The 12,137-nt window shown below is 40.6% G+C and overlaps 1 protein-coding gene across 2 annotated transcripts in view; it reads left to right on the top strand.

Moving 5' to 3' along the window:
* Positions 1–12,137, top strand: part of ralgps2 (Ral GEF with PH domain and SH3 binding motif 2) — a 94,240-nt gene that overhangs the window by 52,415 nt on the left and 29,688 nt on the right. For both annotated transcript variants that reach the window (XM_060866733.1, XM_060866732.1), the window contains exons 7-9: positions 413–502; positions 2,244–2,336; positions 9,357–9,483. In XM_060866733.1, the coding sequence (XP_060722716.1) occupies positions 413–502; positions 2,244–2,336; positions 9,357–9,483 (310 nt within the window). The remainder of the gene's footprint in view (positions 1–412; positions 503–2,243; positions 2,337–9,356; positions 9,484–12,137) is intronic.

Genomic DNA, 12,137 nt, shown 5'->3' with positions numbered 1-12,137 from the left:
AAAGCCACACCAGGTCTATTAAAAGCTTAAGATGAGCTGATTAAACAGGTGGAATTGGCTCCATTTCGGCTGGAACGAAAACTCACACCGCACCTCTCCAGGTTAGATCAGACACCAATAGACCAAAGATTAGTTCATTATTTCTGTCTAGAAAAAAACAAATATGAAGAAAACTCACGGCGGTCTAAAGGAGTTCTAAACACAGCGGTCTAAAGAATTATACAGTGTGTTAATCTGAGTAGGAAAGTTTGCATCTCTAGTTACTGTAGTTACTCTAGTTACCCCATCCCACAAACACAAACAGCTCAAAAGAATGACGGAAAATTTACATTTATCATCCTGCTTTTCGTGTGTGTGTGTGTGTGTGTGTGTGTGTGTGTGTGTGTGTGTGTGTGTGTGTGTGTGTGTGTAGGTGAGTTTCTGGGTAGTGCGGGAGATTCTTCATGCCCAAACTTTGAAGATCAGAGCTGAGGTTTTAAGTCTCTACATCAGGACAGCAAAGGTAAGCTTCCCTTCACCTGAAGCTTATTTAAACCCTCCCAAGATGTTTTTACGTTTCACCTGCAGTCAGGCGATGACGCGTTATAGCCACATCACAGTCATGCTGACGTCAGTCATCCATCAGGCGCTCCATACATCCATCTCTCCAGCACTTCAACTCAACACATTGTCATCACGTTCGTGTTCATTCTTACAGAACCTGGAAAATGAAATATGCCACACAAAGCATCATTTAGATGTAACAGCACAGGATTTGTCCAACTTTACCGCTGCAGCTCATCACCTTTTTATTTTCATTTGTGTTTGGCCAACCGACAAGTAAAATGTTTTGTTTTTCCTACGTGTTCAAGTACAAGCGGAGGACAAAACTGCATGCAGTGACCTTTTGCGATAAAAAAAAAAAAAAATTATTTATTTGTTTGGATTTTTAAATTGGAATTAATTATTAATGGTGCTTGCAAAGCAACATTCTTAGTATCCTGCATACTCTTCTGGACAAAACTTCGGCACGTAACTTGTCCCGCAGCTTTTATCCTAGACCCATGAATGACGTGTCAAATCGACCGGCTCATCGAGGAGAGGTGTGCTATGACTTTTCTAAGCGATCCGAGTACCAGTACTTCCGGTACCTGGTCTCAAATTGGCCTTTTTTCCCCATAGACTCCCATTATAAACTTTGGAGGTTTATAACTTGGCAAGCTTTCGAACTATCTACACCAAACTCGGCCAGTTCCTTTAGGGTGATACTCTGAACAAAGGTTTAAATTGGTGTACCGACTGGCCTTCCGGTTGTGCCGCAGCCCCGCCCCCAAAATATGCAAAGTCAAAAAACTTTTTAACAACATGGACATGTGACATATCAAAACACTCAGAACAATGAGGGGAACTTCCTCACATGTATTCCAATGACATCACGTGTAGCCCCGCCCCCAAAATAAAGCGAAATCAAAAAGTTAGCACAACATGGACATGTGACCTATCAAAACACTCAGCACGATGAGGGGAACTTCCACATGCAAGCACCATTCACATTTTCTTCAGGAAATGTACATTCTAGTTATTATTATTATTATTATTCCTGGCAAAATAACAACTACTTTTTTTATAAACATGGTGCACTCTAACTGGTTGAAATCACATGTAAAACAGCCCAGTTGCAAATCCAACAAAGAACTGAGCATGATTAAAAAAAACAAAAAAAACAATTAAGTAACTTGCCATAGTTCATTAACTCTAACTCAGTCAGTGCAGCTACAGTAACATGTCCTCTGATTGCAGTTTATAAAGTCACACTCGTTTGTACCCATGCACCATAGACTCGGTTGAGCGTACGGGGTTTATTTTTGTTCTGTTAATCCTCTCTGGATTGTTTCAGGTTCAGACCCTTTATTTCTTCTCATCTCTTCTGGTATTAATCATTAATCCTCAGCCGAAAGTTTAAAATGTGAAGCACCTTTACCAAACAAAACACATCCAGTGTGAATCTAAATGTTCCCAGGACAAATAAAAGATCAACAAAACATCTTAGAGATGAGCATGTACAGGCGATCTAAAATGTTTTGGCACCCCTGTTAAAAAGAATTCCTGTCGTTGTTATTACTCTCCACTGTATGGAATATACAAGAAAAAAGATGACGAGACAAAATGCAACCGATCTCCCCATCAGCTCAGCACTTTTACTCAATTTCACACCACTAATATTTTCTTTCCGTTTCTGTGTGTGTTTTTATCTGATTCTACAGAAACTGTGTGACATGAATAACCTCCATGCAGTGATGGCAGTGGTGTCGGGTTTACAGAGCGCTCCGATTTTCCGACTCAGCAAAACGTGGGCTGTAAGTACCTGCCTCAGTGTCTGCTTCCTTACCCTTCCCAAGGGAGAGAGGAGTGAAGGAGGGAGGGAGGGAGAGAGTTAGGGTATGGAGGAAGGAGGGAGGGAGGAAGGCAGTGAAGGAAGGATGGAGAGAGTGAGGGTGTGGAGGAAGGAGGGAGTGAGTGAGTGAGGGAAGGAGAGAGTAGTGAAAGAGTGAATGAGGGAGGGAGCTAGTGATTGAGTGAAGAAAAGAGGGAGGGAGAGAATGAATAAAGGAGGGAGGGGTGTAGGGAGCTGGTGAGTGAATGATGGTTTATCACAGCTATACTGAAAGTGAGAACAGGATCTAATTCATGGTCTCGTGGACTGTTGGTCTTTAACACATTAAGACACATCTTACAGGTTACAGTGTGATTAACGTTAATGAACGTAATGTTCAGCAAATCACTGTGTTATCAGCAGTGTCACACACTCCAGCTGAAAAACTCCTCTTCAGTGTGGAAACAGCAAGCATGCATTGCACTGCATCACACCGTCCTGCTGTGGAATCTGGTGATCGATTTTCTTCTTCGTATTTTTCGTATTGAATTATTTTGGTTCTGCTGTGTGTTGTTGAGTTCATAACTAGGACCTGATCGGGTTTCCAGAATCTTTTGGCTTTTCCACTGTAAAAAAAAAAAAAAAAAAAAAAAAGATAAATAAATAAATGTTGAAATATGTGTTGTCAGACCCCTACAATCCTCTCTCTGAGATCTCCTGTCAGACACTCAGCCTCTTTTAAACCCTAAACAGCATTCCTGCAGTCTGACCTCACTCCAATCCTCTGGCAGGAGTAGATCTGTGTTTTCTTCACATTTCTCTCTCTCGCTCTATCTCTCTCTCACTCTCTCTCTCTCTCTCCCTCCCTGTCTCTCACAGTCTTTCTCTCTCTCCCTCCCTCCCTCTCTCTCTCTCCCTCTCTCGCCGTCTCTCTCACTCGCTCTACCTGTCTCCCTCTCTCCCTCTCTCTCTCTCTCTCTCTCGCTCTCGCACTATCTCTCTCTCACTCTCTGTCTTTCTCTCTCCCTCCCTGTCTCTCTCTCTCTCCCTCCCTGTCTCTCAGTCTTTCTCTCTCTCCCTCACTCTCTGTCTCTCTCTCTCTCTCTCTCTCTCTCTCTCTCGCTGTCTCTCTCACTCGCTCTATCTATCTCTCTCTCCCTCCCTCTCTCTCTCTCCCTCTCTCGCCTTCGCTCTCACTCGCTCTGCCTGTCTCCTTCTCTCCCTCTCTCTCTCTCTCTCTCTCTCTCTCGCAGCTGTGCTCTGTATGTTTCGGTTACTCTGATAAACCTGTCCTCCAGTAATCCTGGATGATTTAAAAGCGTATTTTCAGGCACTCCTTACAGTCCGCATCGCCTTTTATCTTCAACCTAAAAACGACGGGAAGTCGACATTTAAAATTGTGAACAAATTTTTCATTTGGATTTAAAAATTATTCGAATTTTTGCCACCTTTCATGAAGATGAGCAAAACTGAACACAAGCATTAAGGAATATATTCTGAACAATAATTTGTCCTCTGCACAAGACAAAGAGGCCTGTGTGTGATTTTTCTGTTCAGAAAATTTAGGATGCAATGCAACATTGAGCAATAAACCTTAACTAGATTTCTGGAAGTTAGTACTAGTAAGCAGAGTAGTATAAATAGTAATACGCATACCTGAAGGTTGAAGCATACATTTACATTTACAGCATTTGGCAGATGCCCTTATCCAGAGTGACGTAAAAAAGTCTTTTGTTTTTTTTGTTTTTGGTTTTTATAAACATGTATGCAGCAGACAGGGAAAGAAGTGCTGGTTGAAGTGTTTCCTGAATAAGTTCAGTGGTCTTCAACCATCGTTTGAAAATAACCAGTGACTCAGCTGTCCGGACCTCTAGGGGAAGTTCAGTCCACCACCTTGGTGTCAGAACAGAAAAGAGTCTTGTTGTATAATTGCCTCTTACCCTGAGAGATGGTGGAACCAGTCGAGCAGTGCTGGTAGATCTGAGGGTGTGAGGTACAGTGCGAGGAGTGATGAGGGCTTTGAGGTAAGAGGGAGATGGTCCATTTTTGGCTTTGTAGGCAAGCATCAGTGTTTTGAATCTGATGCGTGCGGCTACCGGTTGCCAGTGGAGGGATCGCAGCAGCGGGGTGGTATGCGAGAACTTAGGCAGGTTGAAAACAAGCCATGCAGCTGCATTTTGGATCATTTGCAGAGGACGAATATGCATTCATAGGTAGACCTGCCAGAAGTGCATTGCAGTAGTCCAATCTTGAAGCACTGACCTTGATGTGGACAGATCAAATAGAAAAGAGCCTTTATTTATCAACTCAAATCAATCAATCAAATCAAATTTTATTTGTCACAAACACATATATACAGGGTACGACATGCAGTGAAATGATATAAGCTACTGTCCGGTATTAGAATTAAAAAAAAAGCAATAAAATAAGAAAAAAGTATAAACTATATAAGAAAACTATATTAAAAACTATATAAAAAATATGAAATATAAAAGGAGAAATAATGTATAAACATACGCATACATGTACATAAATGTGTGTGGTTAAGTGTCCAGGTGCAGTATGGTGTGTAAATAGTGTATAAAGTGGCACTGTGCTGTGCAAGTCCAGAGTTAAAGTGTCAGTGGGGATGGAGAGAGAGATCCAGTGCTAGATCCTGGGTGTACTATACATTTATATACTATATATTTCAGCACAGTCAAATTCCTACTTTGCATATCCTTGCTTTGGAAGTTGGGGTCAGAGCACAGGGTCAGCCATGATGCAGAGGCTCTGGAGCAGCAAGGGTCAAGTGCAATTCTGGGGCTTGATCCTCAAACCTCCGATCAACAACCCAGAGCCTTAACCATGTGAGGCACCACTGCCCTTAATTCATGTTACCATCACACAAATAACACAAACATGCTTGAAATCTGTTTGTAGAAAAACAGTTGAAATCTGTTAATATTCACCTGTAATATTGAACACTGGGGGGAAAAAAACTTTGGTGATTTGAATCAGATGCTTTTCCTCATGATCAAATTAAGTAAGTTTAAGACAATTAGTTTTCATTCATCCAACGTGATTTGAGAATAAAATCAAACTCAGACCTGAGCTCAGGATCAAACCCACAACACTGGTGTTTTGAAACGGAACATTTCCCCTGCACTATTTTACCTATTCTACCCACCACCATCACTTTGTTTACTATTGCAGTTATACCGTCGTCCCCATCATCACCAACATCTTCATCCACAAAGCAACCGATCTCGCACTCTCTACAACATCTAGGGCAGTCATTAGAAACTTGTTTAGGTTTTCCATTAGGAAAAAGTAATGTATGAATGATGCAGGGTTTCCGTAGGGTCATAAAAAGTCATAAATTTAACAATAAGAATTTAAGGCCATAAAAAGACATAAAAACGTCCGGATTTTCCATACAATGTCATAAAAAACATTTAGCCACGTCTTAATTTGATATGCTCGTCCATTAATTTGTTCTTCAATGGCATTCATTTGTTTCGCCTGTTGTAGTTCTGTATGAGGAATCTGGGTGGTATCACACTGGTATCACAGCGTTCCAGAACTACAAGGTCCATGCGGCAGCATACAGACTTGTCGGAAGGACTTTCACAGAAACCCGCGCGAACTCCGAACATACTGTATCATACTGAGTCACAGCTTAGTTTAATTTAAATCATCCTGACTATCACAATGGGAAAATGTACCTTTAACGATCTGTGGCTCGAAGACGGTGCGTTTAGTAGCTGGCTCAAGCCCGTCGCTAACAATCGGTATCAAGCCCTATTGCACACAATGTTACTTTACAATGTTACAATTGTTAAGTGTTCCTGTGTTCTTGATACTCAAGAAAAAGAAGGCGAAGGCTTCAGTTTCTTAATCTTAAGTAAGAAATAATAGAATTACTCTTTAAATAATAAAACTTGTTACTTTCAAGGAAAGTCAATAATAAAGACTTTTTAAAAGGAATTTTAATGACTGAAGTTATTTATCGTAATTCGTGTAGGTCATAAATTCAAATCATAATGGTCATAAAAAGGTCTTAAAAAGTCTTAAATTTGACTGATTAAACCCTGAAGAAACCCTGATAATGGGACCATGTTTAACTGGCTGTTTGGTTGAAAAGAGTAATAATGTACTGTACTAACAATAATGTACTAACAAAAACCTTTAGGAAAGGTCGTCTCGAAGAATTGAGGCAATTGTCAGGCGCTGGAATTTTCGCGTTTTCAGCAAAACGGAGATTATGTACGTAGAACAATGCTAGATTTATGACACTTTTTTTTTTGTTTTTTTTAAGTTTGATTTCATTAGATTTGATCTTTGGCTTAAAATCAAGTAATAGCAAGTAACTGAGTTTTTGGCTTAAATCATTTAGTGCTGCTCAGTTCTATTGTTACGTGCTTATGCATATTTTTCTGTTTTACTGTATCCGTTTGACAGCCTTTTTTTTTTTTTTTTTTTTTTTTTTTTTCCTTTTTCTTCATTTGTCATGGTCTTGCCCATGGTGATGGTGAGTTTACACGCCTTTGACCAAATATGAGGCTCCAGCAGTGCGCCTGAAGACTGAAGTCATTCCAGTAAATCTCTAGCTAATTTGTCCTGATTATTAAAGGTTAGCGCTTTCTCTAATTCCTTGAATGGAAAACTTGAGTCAGTGCACACCATGTTGAATTTATCTAATCATTTTGCCCGTTCTCGAAGCGTGCCAATAATTCTGGAGTTGACTGGAGGCTAAAACCTTCATTGTGCGAGCAGAGCCAACTTGGCCTCCGCGCAGTTTAAACAACGACATGAAAAATGGGAAATTAGAGCTTCTTTGCTTCAAAACAGCAGATTGAATTTCCAAAATTTCAGAAATGCTCCGACTGCAAAGAGCAAACTTTAACCCTGACATCGTTGCTGCCTGTATCGTACATGCCTGAAATTGTGGTGTTATGCGGCTGACTTTTTTCCCCAGCATGCATTTGCTGTGGAACACAGAACACACCCATGCGAGTTGCACACGTTATCTTATTCCACCAAACTGTCACTGCTTCTCCAGACTGCGCTCTCACCAGTGTACAGAACGTCCACTACAGCCCAAAGCTGTACCATCATACTGCAGGGGGTAGAAAGTGTAGCGGTCTTAGGCTGCTCTGCGCGTGCACACATACACACACACACACACTGACAGGATGAAATGTGTGTTATGTTGTAGATCAGTTGTGCTTCTGTTTTCAATTTACTCGAGTGCTAAATTGTTCAGAAGCTGCCACTGTGCTCTTACAGTCTGTGTGTGTGAGAGAGAAAGTGTGTGTGTGTGTGTGTGAGGGAGAGAGTGTTATGGCTCCTCTCTCCTCTTCAGTTATATCCTCCAGTGTTCCAGCTCATTTCCAGTTATGAACTAGCATAGACTGACAGGTTAAGTATAAATGACTGCTTATAACCACTCATCAAACTCAAATTGTGAAACATTTGAGCATTTCACTTTCCAAGACTCATAACTGAGATGGATTATATTCGCATTTGATGATCATCAGATGTGACGTACTTTTGCAATTCGTCTCAAAATCAACGCTTTTTATGTTCACGATGTTCTCATACCGGTCACGTTTTTTGCGCTCGGAGCCAGTGTGTGTTTGTTCTCGGCTTCCTTCAGCGTCAGTCTGATTTCAGACTCACTTGTCGTCTCATGTGTCTGTGCATCGTAACACTCACTGTGCTTTGTAATGTTTAATACTCAATATGGGAAGCTCTCAGGACAGACGACGGGTCAGCGTGTTCCCAGCTTCTCACTGAAATGACTGCGGACTTTTATCGAGAACAAAATGAGATGAAAGTGAGGGAGCCCCTGTTTAGCACAGCTGTAGTGTGACACATAACAGGAACTTGGTCTCTCTCGGATGTTTCACACTTACTATAAACCTTGAAACATGGTAATCATTGAGAATAGTCACACATGACAGACCATGAAATAATCTAGTTCAGGAAGGTAAATCTGCTTCACGTGGTGGGAATTATTTTGCTCTTCCTGCCTGGTCTGGTGCATGTTGCCTTTTATAGCTGGGAAATCTGACCAAAGATATCATGATTATTTACATTTTTATGAAACACGAATGTAATCGTGATTTTGACTGCTAGCAGCACAATCATTATTATTCTAATAATACAGATTTATATTTTACAATCATACCTCCAATTTTTGACTTTATGGTAGATTTAGTTAATAATAATAACAACAATAATAATAATAACAATAATAATAATAATGATAATAATAATAATGCGGAAAATAACATTTTAATAATTTCAGTTTATGCAACTTTCTCTGTCAGCAAAAAATTAAAATCCCTATAAAATAAAATAAAAAATACGTACATAAATTTGATTTATGTATTTATTTAGTCATTTAGTTAGTTATGCCAATTGGTATTCAGCCCCTGTACCAAAATACTGTTTTTATTTATTTATTTTTATTTATCTATATATTTATTTATTTTTTGGCTAAATACTGTTTTTTATTTTTTTTTATTTATTTTGTTTTTTGCTAAATACTGGCTTGAATGAGGAGCATCACTAAATTCTGCTCTGCTCTGTGACTGCATCAATGTGTCATGCTGAAATGCAAGTTTTGGGCTGCAAATAGACGCGAAAGCTATGAAATGCCATTTGGGGACGTAATTAAATACATAATGCATCAGAGGAAATGAACCGAGTGCCGAAAATATTTTAAACTGCTGAACTTCCTGAACTTCAGTAATACTGAAAGGGACACCTGGATGTCTGAGTTGTTGGCAGCAACGTAAACAAAAAGCCAAAAAATGTTCTTCAAAATGCAATTCCATCATTCAGTCCATAGTTTTTATCCCTGATTTTTTGGAGGAAAGTTTAACGTGCTATTTAAAAATCTCTTCTCCGACTGAATAATCTCGTAACCACAGAGGCGTGAGCTACACTCATCATTTACATGAACTGAATAGCTACTTTCTGAAAGTCTGAATCTCTGTCTGTGTCTCTGCAGCTGCTGAGTCGTAAGGACAAGGCTACATTTGAGAAACTGGAGTATCTGATGTCTAAAGAAGACAATTACAAGAGACTGAGAGACTACATCAGCAGCCAGAGTATGACCGCCTGCATACCTTATCTAGGTATGTCTCTCTGTCTCTCACACATCGCTCTCTATTTCTCTCTCTGTCTGTCTCTCTCTCGCTCTCTCTCTCTTGCTCTCGCACACATCGCTCACTCTCTCTCACATCTCTCTCTCTGTCTCTCTCGCTTGCTCTCTCTCACACATCGCTCACATCTCTCTCTCTGTCTCTCTCTCTGTCTCTCTCTCACTCTCTCTTGCTCTCGCACACATCGCTCACTCTCTCTCACATCTCTCTCTCTCTCTCTCTCTCTTGCTCTCTCTCACACATCGCTCACTCCCTCACATCTCTCTCTCTCTCTCTCTCTGACTTTCTCTCGCTCTCTCTCTTGCTCTCTCTCACACATCTCTCACTCCCTCACATCTCTCTCTCGCTCTCGCTCTCTCTCTTGCTCTCTCTCACACATCTCTCACTCCCTCACATCTCTCTCTCTCTCTCTCTCTCTCTGACTTTCTCTCACTCTCTCTCTTGCTCTCTCTCACACATCTCTCACTCCCTCACATCTCTCTCTCAATCTCATCTCTCTCTCAATTCAATTCCATTCAAAATGTGCTGTATTGGAATGACAAATTTTACTTGTATTGCCAAAGCATTTAAAATAACAAGGAATGAATACAAAATGATAAGATCAACAAACAAATGAATAAACCGACAAACAAAAACAGGGATAGCAAAATAAAAGTTTAAGCTCTGTAGGCGTACAGTAAGTGAGGTGTGGTTTCATGTGCACATTACCGATTGGTCGACTCCTCCCTCTTGTTGTAGCAGGATTGGATGTAAAGGCTGCCAGGGAAATGCAGTCTCTTTTTTTTCTCCCAGCAAATATTGGAGTTTTGTGTAGATCACCAGTTTTCTGAAGTCAGGACAAATTATTTCAAAGAAAGAATTGTTTTCGAATTTCTTCGTAGTTAGAACAGGTGGAGCTCTGTCTCTAGTTCTCTTTAGCTACAGCACTCGCAGAACCTGCTTCCCCTGTTGTCTCTCTCTCTATAGCCAGGCTGTTACTGAGTCTGTACCTTGTCAGTCTCTCTCTCTCTCTCTCTCTCTTTCTCTTTCTCTCTCTCTCTCTCTCTCTCTCTCTCTCTTTCTCTTTCTCTCTCTCTCTCTCTCTCTCTCTCTCTCTCTCTCTTTCTCTTTCTCTCTCTCTCTCACTCACACACTCTCTCTCTCTCTCTCTCTCTCTCTCACTTTCTTTCTCTCTCTCTCTCTCTCTCTCTCTCTCTCTCTCTCTTTCTTTCACTCTCTTTCTCTCTCTCTTTCTTTCTCTCTCTCTCTTCCTCTCTCTCACTCTCTCTCTCTTTCTCGCTCTTTTTCTCTCTCTCTTTTTCTGTCTCTTTCTCTCTCTCTCTCTCTCTCTCTCTCTCTCTCTCTCTCTCTCTCTCTCTCTCTCTCTCTCTCTCAGTTTGCTCGATTTTGTTCCAACGATCACGAAAAATTGCGGAATCCTGCAGGGACACTGTCGGATTCAAACAATTATAGAAAAAATAAATGACCAGCTTGTCTGGAAACATTTGTCATCATCTCTGGAGCTGGACGGTTTTTGTTATTCCTGCTTTTATGACGAGTTTAATAACAGCAGCATGCGAACAAGGCTATAGTCGTTTGTTTAAATTGGTCAGTTCCTAAGAGACTGTGTTTATACTGGCAGCTGTTTGTGAGGATTTAGTCGAATGCCCACCAGTGTAGGCAGTACAGGTCTTTTAAAAACAGCCCTGGGGTTTCTAGGCTTGATGTGGGTTCTGTTAAAACCTTGTCAGGCTTGTTGGAGTCTACGTTTGTCCTTTAGGCCCAAAACCACAAGCTAAATGCATTCGAGAACCTGCTCTTTCCAGCACTGCCTGAAATCTGCTCATATTTATGAAATGTGAAGCCTGGTTCAGTGTCCATGCTCCGGGTGGATGGTGGTGGGGGATGGGGTGGTTTTTGTGTGTGTGTGTGTGTGTGTTTTAAAAAGGCTTAAATAAGCATCATCATTGCCTTGGTATTAAAATGAAACAAATACAAGAAAAGAAATGTCTTGGTAAAGGAGGTTTACTTTAATTTTTCTTTTGTTTTATTGGAGGAACAATTTGTATCTCAAGTGAACTGAATGAAATCAGCAGTCACTCGGATGAGAGGAAAATGTGCCATCCGTCACGTTTTGCTTGCGTGTGCACATACGCGTGTGCTATTCTTTTTGTTGTGAGTTTATTGAGATTATGTAAGTATTAGGTTATTTACCCTTTAGAAAAAAAATGAATCTGCTCCCTGACTTTTTTCTGGCAAACCCTTTCTCTACACACCACACACACACACACACACACACACACGCTGACACAGACGCTATCATTAATGGGCTGTGTTGACATGCACTAATTTATCCTGAGCACTTCTGGCAGTGTGTTCTTTCACTGGAGAAGGGAAACATGCTGTCGAATCCAAGCCGATCTGCTGCGACTGGCCTCGTCTCCTCCAGACGTCTTATAGATCTATATAACTCTTATCTCAGACTCTGTGAGTCTCTTGTGTTTGTCTGAGTTTATAATCTAAAACTGGAAAATTCTACGTTTAGATATAAAGAGGCCTAAAATCTGTTTTATGCACATCACCGTGTCTCTGAACGTTACCTTATAGCCATAGAACCTGACATATTAATGCAAAAGGCAATTTTGCAA

This window comes from Tachysurus vachellii, chromosome 3 (assembly GCF_030014155.1).
Source record: "Tachysurus vachellii isolate PV-2020 chromosome 3, HZAU_Pvac_v1, whole genome shotgun sequence".
NCBI classification, from domain to species: Eukaryota; Metazoa; Chordata; class Actinopteri; order Siluriformes; family Bagridae; genus Tachysurus; species Tachysurus vachellii.
The sequence above is the reverse complement of the archived record's forward strand: the minus strand, read 5'-3'. Positions and strand labels throughout refer to the sequence as shown.